This window comes from Ambystoma mexicanum, chromosome 13 (genome assembly GCF_040938575.1).
Source record: "Ambystoma mexicanum isolate Mex_15411 chromosome 13, UKY_AmexF1_1, whole genome shotgun sequence".
In the NCBI taxonomy this organism is placed as follows: Eukaryota; Metazoa; Chordata; class Amphibia; order Caudata; family Ambystomatidae; genus Ambystoma; species Ambystoma mexicanum.
Window position 1 is genome coordinate 694868381 of NC_090938.1, and position 21039 is coordinate 694889419.

General features: G+C 48.6%; 1 protein-coding gene across 5 annotated transcripts in view; it reads right to left on the bottom strand.

The window, feature by feature from the left end:
- The window catches only part of MED24 (mediator complex subunit 24), a 598903-nt gene that overhangs the window by 524819 nt on the left and 53045 nt on the right, over positions 1 to 21039 (bottom strand). For all 5 annotated transcript variants that reach the window (XM_069634774.1, XM_069634779.1, XM_069634777.1 and 2 more), the window contains exon 4: positions 9553 to 9635. In XM_069634774.1, the coding sequence (XP_069490875.1) occupies positions 9553 to 9635 (83 nt within the window). The remainder of the gene's footprint in view (positions 1 to 9552; positions 9636 to 21039) is intronic.

A 21039-nucleotide genomic window follows, 5' to 3' on the forward strand; every position in this document is an offset into this window, starting at 1 on the left:
TGGACACCTGGAATTGAGTTTAGGGAGAGGACTGTCATTGGATGGGGTCAGTATGACCCAGAGGACAGTAATTGATTTTGAGTAGAAATAAAGTTTTAAAGTGAAAGTGAAACATTTTTCTTTTACCGAGGATTTCCAGCCTGACGACGGGGAATATTCATGAGCCCATGCCAGACCCCCATGCAGAAGAAGGAAGTAACCACCAAGTTCACCTTACGGACCATCCCAGGTGGCTCAGTTGTTGGGGATATTTCTTGGGCACAGCTGGCCATATTTCACTATTCTCCGCCTGGTCCTAAAACCTGAGGTACAAGGGCACAAAGGCCTGACACCGAGATGAGAGGACTCCCAAGGACAACAAAGAACCAGGAAGAGAAGCAAAGGACTATACCAAAGAACACCGGACAGAAAAAAAAAAAGAATTAAAAAAATAAAGATACGTGAAGGGACTATTCAAACTTCCACAGACAGAGTGACAGTAATTGGTTCAAGAGACCTATTGTTTTACCAAGAGAGTTTGCAAATGTTTGGAGCCCTGTGGCGCAGCCATTCTGTCTTTCGGTTGCCTTACCCTTAGTCACCCCACTGTTGGGTTTATTTTTAATAAACCCGTTTATTTCTTATTAAACATCTTTATTTTGTTTTATTAAGAGACGACTAGGAGACAACAAAATGTCAAAATTAGCACGTTACAGCATTGTATCTTGAAAAAGCATAACATATTCAAACAATATGAACACAGTTCGATTAAATTCGATAGACTGTACATTTCATGTGATCAGGACTAAGGCAAAACTGGGGAGTCCAGACCTCCTCCTACAGAAGCGCCAGATGTTATACTGCCTTTGTCTGCAACCCCCATAGTAAGAATCCTGTATATAATTAATAAAGGTAAGCTAGGTTGCAACATACAAGAATTATTTGTCTCTCTGCCAAGGCAGTGATTTTTTCTGAGGCCAGAATATCCTAGAGTTTTCCCCACCACCTCGCTATAACCGGGCGCTCTGCAGACTTCCAATTCTGGGCCAGGGAGATCTTGGCCTCAAGCAAGAGATGGGTGATAAATTTAGACGTGTTTTGCCGGTCAATGGATATATTTTGTCAGCAATATCCCCAAGTAAAACGATAGTGGCTCTAAGAGTAGAGTCACCTTAAGCATCTACCTAATGTGTGAAAGGGTCTCCTTCCAAAATGCATGGGCCTTGGGGCAAGGAGACCACATGCGATAGTAGGTACTGTGAGAAACCAAAGGGTGTCTCACCTATTAGTCCCCGGGGGATCTCTCGCTCAGGTGGCCAGGGCACAGCCATCGCCTTTCACTCCAGTCCCTGGGGGTGGACCCGGGCAGGAGGATCACCTGGGTGAGGGGGTCTTCGGAGAGTGGGGGTGAGGCGACTGATGGTGAGACGCGATATTCCCCCCCTTTCCCATACACATGACCCATCCTATTTTATAGGATTCTCCAATGTCCCAACTTCCTCATTCCTTTCTACACAAACACTGGACCGAGGAAAAGGGCGACAGAGTAAAGAGGCTAACCCTTACATATCTCATTGTACATGTCCCGCTAATTGGGTCAGGCAAAGTCAGGCACTTGACTTTAAGTGCCTTCGTCTGATACCAATTAGCTCTCCTCACATGGATAAATGGCAGAACATAGAGACGCTCTGAGCAAAGTGGTGCACGAGCAAGAGCAGAATTTCCGGGGCTAAGGCAACCCTACTGGATAAGACTGACAGACTAAGGGATGAGAGCAAAGGGTAGAGAACCCCATGAGTTCCCTGCAGGAGGTTGTTGCTGCCAAAAGGCTGCGAAAGACATGTGGAGAAGGCCAAATCCCAGACAAGAAGACTGCATTGGGCCTCATTACAAGTATGGCGGTAAGGCAACAATGGCGCCGGTATCGCTACTGGCACTGTTCCTACCGTACCGCCATACTACGAGTCCTGCTCGCGGGTGCCCTTGCAGCCACCAGGTCCGACCTGTACCGCGGTGCTACCAACCTCCCCATTCGTACTGAGCCCTATGGGGCTCCAATGGGAATGGGGATGTACCGGGCCCAGCACCCGCGAAAGGGTCCAGCTGGGCCGGAATAGTCTGGTAATTGCCCATTCGCGTTTGCCAGACCCGGATCAGAGTTTGGAGCTACCTCCAACCTCGTAATGAGTCCCATTGTGTTTTAAGGATGCCAGCACCCCTCCTGGGTGAAAGGCAGAGTTGGGGAGGCAAGGTCAAGCCTCTGGTACTAACCTTGGCTCATGAATTAAAAACTGCAAACAAAAGAAAGAAATGCACACAGCCGGTGAGTTAAGCTAATGCACAAAGGGGAGTCCCCTGAATGAACCACTTCAGTTTATGATTCTGTACCAACACACCCTTATTAAGACCTGGGCATTATTAAATACATTTTGAATCAATCTATTTGAAGGCACACACATGAATATAAAAAAGGTAAATTATTAATTCAGTAGGCCCCTGGGTCCTACAATTTAAGATATATTACACACACATTTTAAATTGTGCAAATTAAACAAACACTTTTTTTATGTATATGAAAAGTATCAAAGACAGAAAATCCTCACTTGGACCCTATGGTCCAAACCTAAAATTGCATATTGACCGATTAATTAATCATACAATCAATAACATTTGTACATATTTGTCAACCAAATGTGAAAAACCCAAAAAGCAAATCTTATTTGCTGTAAATAGGTTAAAGTGGGATTTTACAAACACGGGAATGGCACTGGATATCAGTTAACGTAATTCATACATGTACGATCCTTGTCCTGTACTGCTGACCCTTTCGAACTACTGTGCAACAGAATCCATATATGCCAATATCACGTAAATAATACATTAAAAAAGGGGGGAAGTGAAAGAGAAAAACACATTTTCTAAGATCAATAACACATCCTTTGTAGGTGAGTTGGCAAGCGACATGAAAGGCCGGTGTGTGTTAAAGAAAGATTGAAGTTGCAAAAGTATATCGCACAATTGAAGGCTGGACGTGTGTGGATGAGATGTGAAGGAAGGCAGACCTGTGATGAACTTTGAATTACAGATGGCTGTGAAACCAGCAATACTGAGTAGCAGAGTGGTCCGGCGAAAGGAAGTAGCCCTTTCGAAAATCTCTGTGAAAGTGAAATGTTTTTGTTATGAAGCGATAGTGAATTAACTATAAAAAGCGAAGTGATCAAAATTAACTCTGAGAAAGTGGGTGTGGGGAGTGGGGGGGGGGGAGTAAAGGTGAACGTTGGCCTTTTGTGCTTATTACATCGAACTACCCAGACCAAGAGTCAATGGGGCAAATAACAGAAGAGTGTGAGGTGAAGGGAAAGTCAAAGTGGTTCTGCGAAGGTCTATAAAAGCCACGCACATTCGAAAGTCTTCGACATCAGGAAAAGGTGTGATAAGTTAGGGGAAGGGAACCCCTAAAGGATGTGAATTAAGCTTGGGGAAGGGAATCCCTGCTAGTGTTGTGTTTGAAAGGTCTGAGCCCGACTGAGGGAGACCTACGTGAATGTTTCTTTGTGGAAAGGACCGAGCCCGAAAGAGGGAGAACAGCGTGAACTTTGTGTTGAACGGCGTTTTGAAAGCTGGAAAGAGAGACTTTAATGTGGAAGGCCAGGCGGGCCTCGATCTAAGTTTTGAACTGCCTTTGTTTTGAGAACCTGAGCGAGAGTGTGTCATCCGGTCTACGGGGACAGCTTTATTCCGTGCTTTTCTAGCAATTCTACTTTTGGACAGACCCACTAAACAACAAGTGAGTTCCAGTGCATTTAGGTCTCTTGTACCCCTTTGTTTTGTCATAGGGTGATTAAGTGGCGCAGCGGAGCATAATCAGAACCTTACCCCTTCCTGTAGGGAAACATGTTAGTTTGCATTCTTGGACAGTGAGTGGGGCCACCTTCTTTAAAAGGTGGTCCAAGTTGTCGAATGGCCACATTGAACCCAGGAAGAGAATGGTAATTTCAGCATGCAAGGAGAAAACTCAGGGTTACCAACAATGGGTGCAAGGGGACCCAGACCCACCAGAGGGGCCCCACCTCCTAGTCACAGTATTCCAACATCTAAGTGTATGTGTTGTCGATGATGGCAGCAATTCGCCAGTCAGGCTGCGAGTCAGTTTAGTGAATGGCAATTGCTGCATCGGGACCCGAGATGCCTACTGCTCCATCTGTGTCCAGATGGGAGCATCTCTGATCTGTACCCATGAAAAGAAATGTGAGAGCTGTCATGCTTTTCTGGGACCCCAAGTCTGCCCAGGTACTCCCTCCGAAGCAGGACCCTTTTAGCTGGTTTAGGTTTGCGCTGTTGCCAAATAAATCTCAATTTTCCTTTGAAGCGAGTGCAATCTGTGTATAGGGATCTGTGTCAGGAGGGCTGAGAACTGGTATAAGAGCTTCGGGATAGTGGTCATTTTAATAGATGCAGCCCATCCCAGCCTCATGATCGCGTGCTTGTCCCACTGCTTAAGGTCGGATTCCATATTTGTAAACAGAGGGTGGTAATAACACTATACAATGTTTTGATTTTGCTTGGGATTTTAATCCCCAGGTATTTGATCCAATCCTCCTTCCAATGAATGGGACAGACCTCTGCGCTTAGCACATTCTTCTGGTGACAACACTAAGGCAAGTCCCTGGGATTTGAATAGTTGATTTTAAACCCAGAAACTGAGCCAAAGTCTGCAAGTTTGCCCATCAGGGTCCGGGCCAAGGCCGTTGTGTTGGTCACCGTGACCAAAACATCGTCGGCATACAGAGGTAGATTATGCTACTGCAGTGCACATGGATTACCCCGGATTGTGGCATACCCATGTCACTACGGCCTCCATCGAGAGGGCAAACAGGAGGGGAGATAGAGGGCAGCCCTGCCGTGTGCCCCTAGCAATCTGAATGGGGGTGGGGTAGAGTTCCCATTAAGTAGCACTAGAGTAGAGGCTGAGGAGAAAATGGTGAGCAGACATTGCCGAAATGGAAACCAAGCTAGCAAGGCGCCCTGGTGTCTCATGGAGGGTGTCATCAGAATCCAGGACCCTTTTCTTCTTACAACCCCAATCAACTTTAGACCAAGGCCCCACCCTAGCACCAGGTCTTTTTCATCCACCAGGTCCTACCACTGAGGCGGCTGCGCCTGGTCAGGTGAGAGAAGTTGCTGAGTCTCCTTAATAGTGGTGACCATCCAAGGCTGATTCCTGTAGGTGAAGTGGAGAGCGGTAGGGAACCCCCATCGGTAACAAACATTCCTCTCTTGAAGCCATTCCATGAGGTGTCTAAAAGCCTTATGTTTCAGGAGTGTAGTACCCGCTAGATCCTGATAAGTGGAGCCACAGAATCGAACTTCGTCCAGAGTTCTGGCACGTGACAAGATTTCCTCCTTAAAGCTTATAGCAGTGAACCCGAGTGAGGACATTAGGGACCAGGCCCTAGCAGGTCCCTGTGCATTCTGCTAAACTCTATCAGTTCCTCTGGCACAGCGTCCAGTGATAGAATCCTCCAGTTCCCCAAACGGGAAGTGAACTGGCACACCTCCGATACATACATATCATTTATACCCAGGGAAGGGCACTCAGCCCATCAGGTGGCTGGAACTGCGTGCAAGATTACACAATCCTAACTGGTTGTCCCAGCCACCCAGAGGTGTTCGTTCCCCAGGTGACGCTTTTTTTCTCCATTTTTTCAGTCATTGTGGGGAGGCAACAGGGTGTTTCTCCCTGTTGCCTCCCCACCCCCTCCACTTACCTGTGGCCCACGGGACCAAAGTATTGCACTCTGGTCCTGCAGATCCTCCAGTCTGGCCGCCATGGACATGGAAAAGGGACTGTGCCTTTTCCATATGGCATTGGCCATCTTTTTTTATTCATTTTTCATCGGGAGTCCGGCTGCACTAGCACATCAGATCTCCAGATTAAATATTTTGAATGCCATTTGCACTACGGATGAACCACGGGGTGCAAATGGCTTTTTTCATGCCCTGCCAGGAGGGCGGACATGGCCTTTAATGGGCCTGCCTTAGATCGTGGTGGCGAGTCGTTAAAAGCTAGGTCCACCCTTCCTGGTAGGGCATGAAAGCCATACTACGACGGGATCGGTTTTCCGAGTCCTCATGCTTAGTTTCAAGATGAGTCACCTTGTCTTCTAAGGCCTCGATGAGTTTGGCCCATTCGCCAACCTTGTATGCCTACTCACATAGGGTGGTTTCGACATCTCCCACTTGGAGCTCAGTCTTATCTAGGCGCTTGTCAATGGTTGAGATCTTACCAGACAGTTTGGCAATACTAGAGTTGCCCCTTCATCTCCATCATCCATTGTTGTAGGGCATCTTTTTGTGGCCCACTTGGAGCCTGTTGCTTGCGGACGGTTATCATGCACTTGCATGACCGTAGGGAGTTTGTTTTTCCCCCGATCATGAATCTGCAGAAGGGAAGCAATATCCCTTCTGCGATTTGGCCTTAGCCATGGCGCCAGCCACAACCCCCTAAGTGACCAAGAGGACAGGAGGAGCACCAGACTCTGAAGGAGGGAGCCTGTGAAAGCAAGCACAACTTTAGGAAAAAATATAAAAAGAGTTCCAAACCTCCAAGAAGCTCTTGAGGCTGGGGGCATCAAAACCGGGTCATCAGATCACCCCTCAAGCACAGGAGTCCACCCTACTGCACCTGCAGCCTCTCCACCGTCCACGGCAGTCAGCAAGGCCCATAGAGGCTCATGGCCGACGAAGCGCAACACCCCCAGGGTCCAGCCCACCTGGCTGGTCCGCCAATCCACACCATAGCCCCATTAAGAGGGTGTTGCCAGCCCAGGCAAGGCGCAGCAAAGCCAGCCAGCAGAGAACCCTGGCCCTGCTCCCCAGCACACTGGCTAATACTGAGGTCGTCGGCAGGACTGGTGCCTCTGTCGTGGCAGGGTGGGGTCTGGCAAGGGACCGGGGCAGCAGGCCACAAGCCCAAAGGGTGAGAGGAGGTGGTGCGGGGGGGAGGCTGCCTCAGAGGGAGCGGGCCCCTAGGGCTGCGGCATCTCTCTGAGCCATCTCCTCCCCCTGGGAGCAGAACACGCTTCAGGTGGCCGATGAGCAGTGCCAGGTCATCAGTGCGCCGCAGACCTCGGCGGCGGCCTGCCGAAGATGCTGAAACAAGATGGTAGACCCACAGGCCTAGTAGATGAAGTGGCCCGACGCTGCGCTTCAGAGACTACATGGCAGCCCAAATGGTGTCCAGAGCCGCTCCAGGGCTTCCCCCGCCCACAGCAGCAATTCAGGAGGCAAAAGCAGATCTCTCTCTGGCCAAATCCACGTTTCTTACCCTAACATCGCAGGAGCTCTCAGACAGCCATACTATCTAATTGCGCACCATGTCACACCTCCATAAACCTGTGTTTTTGGTGTACCCATAAAGCTTTTGAGTCTGTGTTTCAAAAGATGCCGCAATGTTTTCAGTTACTTAAGAGTACTTTTAAAGAGTCAACAATGGTCTTCCATTAGAAATAAAGTGACACACCCAATCTACGCTTCTTGTTAACAGTGACACATAATGTATCACTTGGAGGTCTCTGGGACAGAGCCAAAGGCAGCTGTGGAGTCGAGACTCAGTTTCTACTACCAAAATTAAGAAAGAGGGACTGTTGCAAAGGACAGCATCAAGCACTATGCAGAAATATTGCAGTCCAGGAGAACTTGAAAATGAGCATCCAAACCAGGCACAGAAGCACAGCTGTGGAAGACCTGTCACTGAAAAGGGAGGGGAGGGGGACTCAGATGGACTGCTCACACCAAGGAAAAAACTGTGGAGATGGTCCAGGGGTGGGTGAAATTTGTACAGGTGGGTGACATTTATACAGGTGAGCTTCTGTGTCAGAATTTGGTCTGGGCACTAGCACTTCATCCAGGAAAAAGAACGGCCTCTGGCAAGCCACCCATGATAAAGAGGTTCCGCGCGCAGCAACAGTGGAGGAAAGACGCAGCAGGTCACAGGCAATTCAGGAGGGGAAAATGGCCTCATCCTTGACATCCCAGATATGATAGCATCATCAAAGCCACAGAGCAGGATGCTCCTTGAAGGACTGAACAGCATGCAGCGCAAGCTCGGGTATGGGCACACCAGGAGCCTTGTCTCATAATGAGCAGCACTCTGTGCCAGGACATTCGGGGAAGCACCAGCAAGCTGGTGAGGGATCTGCATAAACTATCTGAAAATTTGAGGGAGACAATATCCTTCAGCCGGTTTCCTACAGTAAATGAGAAACAGGGCTTTGCCTTAAGGAAGATGGGTCATGACCAGCACAGCTTCGGGAACAGTTCTTAGCATAATTGCCCTCTCTGCTTCCTCGGGATCAGGTCCAGTGGTCAACTAAATAACAGCTCAAAGTCCCTGTTAAATATACACATCTGCAGGGTTATGGTCTACCTCAGCACTCCAATCTCTGGCCCTGTAGAATTCAATGAATTGCTAGCCCTACATTCCTGGATGTCAGTCAGCTTCCTCTTGTGACCTAATGAACAAAGGGACATGGATTGAAAGACCCCACCCAGCCTAAACCTGTTGCCATCAAGACTGCGCTTTACAGGGTCTGTGCAAAGCCTACGAAAGGTAATTTCCATATGTGCCATTCCCAGCAACATTTATTTGGAAAAAGAACAAAGACAATGGTTTCGGTTGCAGTGCCAAAAAAACAAGCGGTAGCCATGTTGACTACTGCACGGGCAAAGGAGTCTCCGTCACATGAGGGTGCACAAATGCACTCCTAAAAAAAAAAAAAAAAAAAAAAGCAAATCCTTCCACCAGCTTGCAACAAACCCAATGCTTGGGTGAGGAGATTGATCTACTAAAAGGACATGGGAATAAAAAGGAACCCACTTCCCTGGTAGTACTAGGGACTACCAAGGCTTCCCATAAACAATAGGAATTACAGATGCATGTGAGGTTTTCAAAGAAACTCACTTACTCAAAAGAAAAGTCAAACACAGAGGGGCCTGCCAGAGGCCACAGCGCAGTGAAAAGGCAACTCTTAACATGCACTAACAAAGTGGGTGAAAAGGAGCCAAAATTGAGTTCTGACTAACACCCAGTATTTGCCTTTCTAGGTGAATGTTCTTGCTTGCTGAATGCAGGAAGCTAGTCACGTTTGCTCTCATACTACAGAGTTTCAGAAGCAGAACACTAAAGTAAACGTTGTATAAATGTATTGTACTCAAAACAAAGTTCATTTAGTGCACATTTCTTAATCTCGATTATCTAAGCTTTCATTTACGTAACTCTTGATTTCTATACAGGTGGCTCACCCACCTTAATTTGCATGTACGAAATGGTATACAGAGAAATGGCATACAAAGCTGTCTAAGTACATGTGTTAAAAAGCTTCATATCAATGTATCCATTCCTATGCAGAAGGAATCTGAAATACTGTCTCAGAGTTGTTCGGCCTCTGATGGTGGCACAGATTTATGGAGGGTGTGGGGGGTCATTGTGAGCAGTTAGATTATTACATCTGTATGCAACCCTCACCCACCATACATGCAACCTCCCAGCATGCAGTATACACTCAGTCTTACCTGTGAACTGACTGCGTACTTCAGGTAGGACAAAATCAGAGGGTTTGGAGATGGACCAATCATTGCTTGCTCCAAAAGTGCTTCTGAAATTAAAATTACTCCAATTATAGAAAAGAACGTTTTTTCCATTTAATGCTCATGAATGTGTAGGACTTGTGGCATGTTAGAAAGGCACTGATACATATTTAGTGTGCAGTAGTCAAAAGGGAGAAAGGGGGCAAGGTGGACACAGACCAGGTTTCATTTTACCTTCACTTTGGGAGAAGGTGATTGCTAGGTGGAACCGGGTAGGTGTTTAGCTATTTCCAATTAAGGACAGGGGACTGTCAATTCCAAGAATCCTCATGCTTCAAAATAGTGTTCAATTTTGGAAGATTAAGCCAGAAAGCACAGTTAATCTAACATTACATTTGCGGTCCGTTCGTGTAAGGGGTACTATATTTAGGAGGGGCAGGCGCGTGTGCAACCCCCCATCCCTCTCCCCTCCCACTGCCTCACCCCTTCAACTGTCCCTCCACGCCCCGCTCCTCCCATGCCACCCCCCCACATGCAGCGTAATCAGATCAACTCCAGAAGGTTTATGCCACGATGTCCACTCTGAATCGCCGGGCCAAACACAAAGCTCTAGGACCACCTTTACGTGCATTTTACAATGGAACTTCAGAAAACAAATTATCAAATTTAAGGACAGGAACATGGACAAACTGGAAACCCAGAGGGAAGACCGGTCACAACCTCCAGGGCTGTTCATCGGCCATATTTCTCAAAGAAAGGTAGCCACAAACCTTAAATATTGGATAGTGACTCGTACAAACGTTGGGTGAGGAACTCCATGTCTTATATAGCTCGAACGTTAGCCACCCAACCCCTCCCCACTGGCTAACACAGACTCTTCCACAACTGGGCCAAGCAGAATTTGGCAGCCACCAACAGGACTGCACCATGTGCCCCTCCTCCACCACACCCTCCTACTCTTCTAGCCTTACCCAAAGAAGAGCATCCACAGTGACAATTCCCTAGGAACCCCATCAATCCCCTTAATCCAGGACAGAACTTCCCTCCAGTACTGCCGAATATGAGTGCAACCCAACCACATGTGGTAATAGTCGCCCCTTGCCCGGTGACCGTTCCAGCAACGAGAATCATACCCTTGTACATCCTAGCCAAAGCGGCCAGTGGGTAGTGCCATCTGTGAAGCAATTTTAGGGCCTGGTGCCCGTACTGCAGAGAAACCGTGGAGCGCGAGACTCTCCAGCACATCTGCATCCATAGAGCATTATTAACGTCCCTCCCCAGGTTGCGTCCCCATCTGACTAGCAGGTAATGGGTCCCTGGGCTCTGCCAACAGGATCCCCCTGTATAGCCGCGCTATGAGCTCCCTAGAGCTGGCAGCCTTGATCAAGAGCTGCCCATATTCCAGCAGCCCTCTCCGTAGATAAGCGCCCCACTGACAATCGGTCAGTATCCCCTTTAGTTGAAGGTAGCGAAACACAGACAAAAGTCCAAATGCCCAAGCATTCCTCCAGCCTACCCATTGAGAGAAAATCCCCATCCTCCCACATTTGGCCAGCGCTACTCAACACCGCCTCATACCAAAATATGGAACGCTAGAGGCTCCACCACGCTGTCCCTCAGTGGCAGGGCCCAAATGCAGCTCAAGGGGGAAGGCCACGTGGACAGTCATCGAGTGTCCCCCACCTCCCTCCAGAGGGACCATAAAACCGCAAAGACTGGATGGTGTACCACTCTCCTTGGAATTCGAGACTGCGGCACCGATAACCACCACCCTTTTTGAGATTGGGGCAAGAACCACATTGCCCATATGGACCCACTGCTTACCGGACTGAGGGTCCAGGTGGTCAACCAGTACACAGAGCTGGGCTGCCCTATAATATGTTGGCTAGTCTGGGAACTCCGCCCCACCCCATCCTCCTCCTTCGGGAAAATCAATGCCCTGTATGCAACCATGTGCCTCACCCCTACCCATAGGAATTTCAGCAGAGCACCCTTCACAGAGTTAAAAAAGGATGATAATCACAACCAGGAGCATCTGGAATAAAAACAAAAATGTGGGCAGCACCACCATTTTAATGCAGTTCAGGCGCGCCACCCACAAGTGAGTCAACCGTGCCCATCTACTCAAGTTGTCCTGCACCGCCCACCATAGTGGCAAGAATTTATTAGCAAAGAGATCCCCGTAATTGCGCATCACCCTATAGAAAGCAATCCTCTTGCATCTGAAATAGCAGCCCCCCTATGTATTCCCCGTCGGCAACTAACACTCCTCCAGCTGCGAAGGCCACAGACTTCTCCAAACTGACTTTAAAGATGGATAGCTCACCGTACTGCGCTAAGCTCTCCAACAGGCGCAGCACCGAGAGATTAGTAATGTAGAGTAAGGCATCATCTGCAAAGAGACTAAGCTTATTCCCCCCCCCTCGTTACCTCCTCCTCCAGTAGTTCATCCTCCGTCACTGAGTTTGAGGATTTGCAGGTCACTGAGATGTCGGTGTACCGTCTCACCCATGCCCACTGCCGTTTGGACATAGAGCTGGCGATAGACTGAATTGGGCTGGGATATTCCCCCCCCCCCCCCCCTCTACCCACCAGGGTCAAGTCCGCTCCACGTATCTGATTCACTCTCCTCTCCGCACTACATCTCTACCGTTTCCCAAACATGTGCCCACTGCATCTCCCTTTTCATAGTATTTCTGCCGCGTGTACCTCAGCCTCTTAACCACCTCCAATATTGATATCGAGTGGAGCACCTGCCTCTTGTCCCTCATCTCCATTAAGAGCTTCTCCCTTTCAGCATCCTTCCTCATGAACTGGGATCGCAGACCCTTCAATTCCTCCTGTATCCTACCTTCCACCAACCCCCTTTCTCTCTTTTTCCTTGCCCTTCAGCAATGAGCAGACCCTTAACTGTGCCCTTGGCTGCCCCCCCACACCATTGCCATGGGCACTTCCCCGCTGTCATTAACTTGTAAGCACTCCCTTATCTCTGCCCCCAAGAAGCCCCGAAACACCTGGTCTCTCACCAATGTGTAGTTACATCTCCACCTGGGCGTGCGCATTTGGGGCCTCACCACCTTCCACTCTGTTACCACCATCGCATTATCCGTCCGCGTTATCACCTCTACTCTAGGCAGCCCCATGTCCCCTACTTGCTCCTGCGGCACGAGCACAAGGTCTATCCTGGTGTACATCTGGTGTGGGGGGAGAAGAACGTATAAGTCACCTCGGGCCCAGAAAGGGACCCCGCCAGATGGCAGTCCAGATATTATCTTTCAAAAGATGCCCAAATTCGCTATTGTCCTTACTCAGTTTCTTCGGGCTTCCCCCCCCTTTGCGAACCACCAGTCCAGCGCCGGGTCAGCTATGATATTGAAGTCGCCCCCCCAGGAGCATGACTCCCTCAGCCCAGTTCTCTAACAGTGCAGAGATCCATCGTAGAAATTGTACCTGGCCTGCACTGGGCACATACAGTACAGCCAATGTGATCCTAACGGTATTACCCAATTTGATCGATTTTAATTGATCGAATGGTACATATGGTCGAAACTGGCCAGTACCATTCGATAGATTAAAATCAATCAAATTGGGTAATCAATATCGAACAAGGGCAGCAGGGTTTGCGTTACCTTGGGGATTGTGGGGGTGGTTTTGCATGGTTACACCAGTCGAACCACCAGGGGTGTGACCCCTGCCCTGGCCGCACTAGCTTCTCCACCAATCCTTATCCAGCAGCCCTAAGCCCCCGCCTCCCCACCATAGCACCCTTCAACAGGGCAAGCATCACTGTCACCCCTGTCCACATCACCACTGAAACCCCCTTCCCACCTCCCCTTATTCCCCCCCAAGAACAGAACATTCAAGAATCAACTTTTCACTTAATTGAGCTCACACACCCCCTCCATTCCATCTCCCTCCCCTGAACCAACAGGGTCTGGGGAAGTCCCAGGAAGTGGATATTAGAGCACACCATGGAACATAAGGGCAAAAGCTATGCACTGAGTCCCCCTAATGTATCGTCCTTCCGAGGTGAGGGAGTGCGGAGTCTCTGGAATTTCCTAACTCCCTGTACTTTGCATCTTCCAAGGTCAGCCTTTGGACCTCGAAGCTCTCTGTGAGATCTGGGCCCTTCCTCACCCAACACCTGGGGTTGTCACGTCGACACTCCATCAGGTCCACCATGACACATTTAATGTCCTCCTCCGACACCATTTGGTGCCCCCCCCCATTCAAACACAAGCGCAGAGTGGTATCCCAGCAGTATTTCACCCCCTTCCCCTGGAGCTGTCTGGTGAGGGGGCTGCAGCTCATATCCCTCAGAAGCGTGTGGGCTGACATGTCTTGAAATATAGCCACCTTGGAGTCCTCGTACTCAATGTTGCCCATTCGCCACACCTTCGAGAATGTGAGCCTTGTCACCATAGTAGCGCTGGGCCAGAACTGAGCGAGGTCCTCTGCTTCCACTGCCTGCTCGATGTACTCTATACAGGGTCACCCACTCACCTTCCTTGGAACCCAAGACCATGCCTATGATCTCCTGAACCTTTTGTTCCAGACCAGCAGGGAATTCCCCCTCCTCCCACAGTCCAAAAAAGAGGAAGTTATTGCATCTTTCCCAATTTTTGATATCGTCCACTTTCAGGCACAAGTCTTCCTCCCGCCCTTCAACCGCCAGGACACGTGCCTCCATCTGAGATTCCAGGATCTCCACCGAGGTATGGTTTGCCGCCAACCCTTCCATTCACTCCTCCAGAGTCACGACCTTTGCTGAGAGATCTGCCACCTTGGCCCCTATAACTGTCCGCATTGCCCCATGACTTGATCACTTTTAATTGCGCCAATCTCTGCAGTGCAAGGGTGAGGGCCCCGGTATCCCTTAGCTTTTGCCATCTCTCTACTGTCCGAGTAGTAGAACTGCGAAAGCACGCCCCTCCAGCTCATCCACCTGGGTTCCCCCGACCTATGCCCAGCTGTCAGGCAGTGTTCAAACCGTGGCACCACCAGCCTTTTTCCACATATCCCCACTTCTCACTGCTGCTGGCGGGGTGCGTGTGACCCACAAGGTGCAGCAAGGTTGCCGCTTTCCCGGCCTTGCGATACTGGGCAATCTCGTTGGTGGCCCCCTTCAGTTCAGAACTCCTCCCAGGGCCCCTAGCGACAGGCTGCTGACACCATGGGCTCTGTGCACCACGCCGTGCTCCCAGCCACCAGCAGCACACTCCGCTGTAACTACTCCTTGAGGGGGCTGTCACTATCTGTCGGAGAGCTATTCCAGCATCCTGCACCGTCCAGGACCCGCTGTTGCCCACCTTAGTGTCGCTCCGGTCAGCTCACTCCTACGGTAGTTTCCAGCACCAACTCAATGGGAGATCTTCACTGCACTCCTGCCTGGGGCACGCTGTATACCACTTCAACCTCCACCTGCTGGTTGTGCGCTACCGTCCTCCCAACTGGTGCTGAGATGCCACCAACACTGCTGTGCCACGCACCCTCACTGCACCAGATCTTTCTCAGCACTGGTGCCAGTATTTACAGATTTTGTTTCACGCCTAGGCCCTTGCACAGTCTGTCGGTGGGCTTCACACGTTGAGCCACGTGCTGGCAGTTATGATCTAGCTTACTTATATCCCGGCCACCCGCCCACTCCGGTCAAGGACAAAGCCCCGATGGGGACTTCACATAGGCAGCGGGAGCTCTCCCCCAGAGTGTGCACTCCAATGACGTAGGATGGTCCCAATGAGGTGCAGCTCCACTAATGTTCTCAGCAAGGGATGGATAGTTTGTCTGCTGTTGTAGAGCATGCAAGTCCCTCCAGGGGCAAGATGAGTCTGCCTGCTGATGCTTTATACAGCGCTCTCAGCTTGCCAACGGAGTGCTCTGGGAACAGTGCCGCCAATGTAGGCGTCCACACAGGACTCTGAAGGGGTCACCCCATGTGACCTTCAGTCGCTGTACCCTAGTCAACCGGGTTGCGGAGTGACGTACCTCCCTGGCTAACGGGGCCGCAAACACTACTCAGTCCCGGCCTGGGCCTAGCACAAAGCACCTGAGGTGACACGCAGCAACAGGCCAGCAGCCCCGCTCTTCCTCCACCAAGCCACGTGTTAGCGTCTCAGTCGAGACCTCCACCCTCCAGTCCCAGTTTCTCCTGGTTACGAGGTAACGGTAGCTCCTCTCCGGTGCCACTAGTGCACCACTGCTTCAGACGCTCTGCGATCCAGTTGTGGAGGGTCCCGAACTCTGACAAAACTCCACAATTGTGGCTGTGCCTCCTGGTGGCCTCCATAGCAGAGCTTTAATGATTGTCAAAAAGAAAATTCTGAAAAAATTTCAAATCCAGCACTCAACCCAGTAGAGACGTGGATCTCAGACCATGTGCTACTCTCCAGAAAAAAGTAATGTTCCATAGAAAAGACATTCAGGAAGATTACAAACGTATGTGGTTATCCTGTAGTGATAACAATATGCAAGTGCTCCTGACTTTTTCATTATGATATTTTCGTCGCTCATGTGTGCTGATCCCGCTCGCCCTCCTGTTTATCCCATATACTTTTCCATGGTATTGCGAGATAAAGTGTGTTGGGGGACAACTGTGATAGCTATCTTAGGTTTTATTCTCTGTTTCTTGGACATGTTAACTGCTTTAAATTACGCTAGCTCCCATGTTACTAACTGTATACAATAGGTCAACAACATAATTGTTAAAAAGAAATCAGAGATTGAAGCGGATGTGAAGGATGGTCAAGGGTTGAATTAGATTATGAATACGGGTGAAGAGGAAGTGCGCTTGGGACTAGGATACAGTGGTTGTGTGGGGTGTAGGTTAAAATGTATTTTCTGACCAGCAGACGTCTGTTGTGTGTAGGGAGGTACGGAACAGCATATTTAGTGTTTGGCTGAATACCTACAGTGCCCCCTACCTGTCTCTGTCCACACCAAAAAGGTGCTCTCCTCTACGTGTTTCCTGTTTGGGCAGAGTAGCCTGAAAAGTTTTTCAAGATATTAGCCAAGTAAGTTCTCTCACAGGGCCAATATGGGCAGTCTTCCATTTTCCAAGCATCCTCCCTTCCTATCAGATTTGCCAATAGTGCATAGTGCCACATACAAACAGAGTCCTCACACTTCTCTCTCTATACTCCCTCTGAAACAGGGGATGTGGAGAGATTACCCAACGCGAAGTTCCTCAAAGAGGCCTCTTAGGCAGGGCAATGTCACACTGCCTGACATTTAAATGACTGCCTCAGCACTGGTATACAGTGCAATAATGAATTAACAAATGTATTTTCTAACAAAACATACAACAAAAACATTTCGAATTTTATTTTGAAAGTATATGTGGGTGGGTGGGGTCAGGGATTATAACAGGCGGGGAGGGGGGTGGGGTGATAAAGATAGGGAAACAGGGGATATAGAGAGGGACCCCCCCCCAAAATTAATACAAATAAAAATTCTAAATGCTTTCGTTGTTTTAAATTTGTTATAACATTTTGTGTTATTTATTAATTTGTTATTAACACATGAACCATTAAAATCATGTCAGATTGCTAACCTTACAGGCTAAGTAATGTTCAGTGGAATATGGAATATAAAGTCTTGCAAATCCATACGGTAGGGAGCAGGAACACCTTGGATTACACCTGGTTTACGGTTATCTTTCTTTGTCGCCCCATCCCACCTTCTCTAATTGGACATTTTGACTGTCTAATGGGAGAAGGAGGCCAATCTCAAGCAGAGGTTTCTGTCCTCCGCTCTCCTCACAGCCTCCATAACCCCACATGTGCTAGTCCCCCCCCCCCCCCCCCCCGGCCTGGCCATTTGTCTTTTTTTCCCCCAGGTACTTTCAGTGAATCTTTGCAAATTAGAAGATTTTGATTGCTTTTGCAGTTCGGTATGTTTGCAGTGTGTTGCCAAGTAGTTGCAAGGCAGCATGTAGGCACTCTAAACGAATAAACGCTATTTTATACTTCAGGAATCCAATACAGCTCCTTAGCTTTAATTCTAGTTTGCAAATCTAAACAAGTACAGCGTCCTGCTTTGCTCAAGTGTTTCTCCTTCATCGTCCTCATCTCATTACCTGCTCTGTGGAGGGCCAGGTGCCTTGCTTGTTTGGCTCATTCTCTACTGCCAAGGTCTGGAGTGCAGTTCATCCTCCGCGGACCAGGCTAAAGTAATGTTCTCCCCCTCAGCCTAGAGCGAGGCTTTGCCCTCTATGGCGGAGGGCATGAGATGATGGATTTATATTATTACTCTTTACTTTTTATAGTCCAGCAGTACACAGATCTACCATAGATGCCCGCCATCAAGATCTCGCTACACAGTTTTTGAGCATCACAGCAGGTCCTTTTTAGTGTCTTCTAATGTACTCTTTGGATACAGTTAGAGTATGTATTGCGGGGGGCAAACATGCAAATTGCAAGCTACTAGCCAGCGTTCAAAAAGTCACTTGCCAGCACCATTTTATACATAAACACTGCACACCATTTCTTACTCTCCAAGAGTCAAATATCACTAGCAATGGCTAGTGGCAAGTGCACATTTCGCGCCCTGTTGTATTGTTATCAGACTCATTAAATATCTTGATTGCCAGACTGTGGACTCGGGCCTTGGAATTGATGACCAGTGACCAGTTCTTCCATCGAGCATGCACACTTAAAGATAGTGTTAAGCAAGACCTTTCTTTTGTTGCATTTTCTCCACTATGGGCTGTTTTTTGCAGCAAGTAGTCTTTTACCCTTTACGCACCTACTTGGCTCCTTTATTTTTGCGACCATGGTGAGCCCTGATAGCCACCAGCTTGGGGGATTGTTTCTCTCAGTTGCGTTTTCTATTTTGCTTTAATGCAGAACACACCACCTTACAGTGGGATGCTGCAGCGGTAGTGTATCCCTTTTTCCACTTTGTTTGGCAATGTACCTTGCGTTAAGAATTGGATGTTGGTAGAGAGCTGTGCTTTTAATCTTTTTTCTCTGTATTCCTGTGCATTATAGTTGTTTTACGGCATTAATGCCATTTCGGGTACAGTATATTGAAAATGATCTTCCTTGTGGTCCAAGTCAAGTCCTTTGGCCATCTTGTATTTCAGGCGTCCTCCTGCCCAGTCTGGTCAGGAAACACCATACGATAGCATGCACTTCCCAGGACCCAGCTTGGATTCCCAGCTAGTGTCTTTGTGTGGCTGAACAGGGTTTGCAATATGCACTCCTACCAGGAAGTGTCTAGTGCTGGGCAGATGTGGCGTTTGTGGCTGTCGCGTCATTGGACTGCCCTTACCTCTTTAAATGGGACAGACCTTTGCCATTGGTGGGCTGGGTCACCCCTCCTTCCCCCAGCCAGGAGTTTGGATAGGATGGACTTTGCTGACATTTGGAGGCTGAAAATCAGCTATTCGACTCCCGCTGAATAGTTGGTCTGCTCATTTGAATGCAATAGAGGTAAACGTAGAGTGCAGATTGCAAAAGAGAAAGGAACTAAACATTGACACCATTTTTGATTACAAATCACACCAAGGTGCTTAGGTTTGGGTATTGGAGAGGAGTGTTTAGCATTGGTGTGAGGTGAGCATAGGGTGGTGCTGTGGGTAATGCCTATGGAGAACGTAGTGAAGACCAGTTCCCTTAACCCCACCCCCACATATACTTCTAACATAAAATTCGAAATGTTTTCATTATTTATGTTTCTTTATAAAATACAGTCATTATTGTTAATTCGGTATTAACACTGTACACCGTTTTTAATTCTATCATGGAATGTTTCAGCTTGAAGCACAACTAAAAAATTGCCTTAATCAGGCCCGATATCAGAAATCAGAGGGGACAGTGAAACAGGGTTCAACATCTTAAAACATGTGGTCTTCTGCTTGATTGCATGAGGGGCCTGCACAAACAGCAGGGCACATGCCTAGTTCACCTTTACTTGAAGGCTTCCCCCACATCTCATTTATATTCCAGAGTGCATGCTTCCACCCGTACAAAAGGTCCTCTCTCTCGTTAGGCTTGCCTACTTTATCGGATAAGCAAGATGGAGAACACCATCCATCAGCATAGAATTAGATTCCTAGTGAAATGAACCTTTCATTGCACAGGAGCTTCTACACTCTCTGACTGTCACTGCACGTTTCGCTCCTGCTGATGGCCTAGAAGAGCCTGGTTAGCTTGACACCAACAGCTACCAGGCATTACATTTGGATCCCCAAGCCAACCGATGCTGAACAAACATACCTATGTGAGCTTAACTGGGAGCATTTTGGACGCTCTATTAATAAACATTGATACAACATTTAAAAAGGCATAAGAGATCATCAATAATGAACAAAGTGATAGGTTTGCATCTTATGTGGAAGTTTTGTGGAGCGCTATGAACTAGCTCCTGGTTTCCCAGTGGTAGCTCCTGGGCACTGCTTAAATGGTGGATACCAAGGAGCTGCTTTCAGCTCCCGTTTATCAAATCATAGTTTCAATCCCAGTCTGCGTTGGCCCAAATGACTGCTGGAGCAAGGCAAAGGACTCCTAGGGCAAAGGTGCTGTTTATACACCGCAGGGTTCACTGTCACAATGCACGCGTGCTATGGTGTAGGCCGGTGCCAGCTATGTTGTAGTTTTAGCTGCACGATGCATGGTGGCCAATGGAGTACCATTCATTTTTTTAAATTCCTGAACCCACCCATTTTACTTGTGTCCATTTCTTTGTCTGTGGGGGCAAAGAGGCAGGTCTACAGTTATTGTACTGAGTTGGGCTAATTCTGCACTCTCCAATAGGACCTAAAGGGCTTAGGCTGACTTAGAGACACCAGACAGCCCAGTACACGTCGTGTGGGTGTGCACCAGTGTACCTGGTATTTTATGGCCCGCTTGAAGGGCAGGCCACCAAACCCTTTTAATGTCTGCTCGTGATATGATTGGTGGGCTGTCTTGGTAAGCCCCTGTTAGGGGATGCTCATTAGACGAAACCCTGGGCTTACCTCCGATTTCTTGATAGAACTTCAGATGAGCGTTGCTGAAAGAGGAGCTTCTGCGAAGAGTCTTAACATTACCATACTGGTGGATCCCTGTTCCCCTTTTCCTGTGCATCCTGCCTGGCTTTATTTCAAAGTCTTGACCTTAGCTTTGCTCAGCTTCCATGCTGTCCTCCTTACTGGCTGCTCTTTATTGTGCATTTTCCTAGCTGGTGTAGGGCGCTTGGAGGCATCCTCCTTGTCCAAGTGCTAGGTGAAGGGAGTCCAGCTGTGTCTCCATTGTGCGGTTGTTTGCCCTGATGGTGAATATCCCTGTTGTCCTTGCTGAAGCAGACTTCTGACCCTGCTGGGGTCACACTGTGTGCTCCAAGCCTGTCACAGTTTTGGCCATGCTGATCATCACACATGGAGCCCTTTGTCGTCCTCGGTCTCTGGCTTGCCGTGGGTTTAAGGTCCTTTATCCAGAGTCCCCTTCCATTCACTAGCTGCAACTAAACCCAACAGGAGAACCTACAGACGAA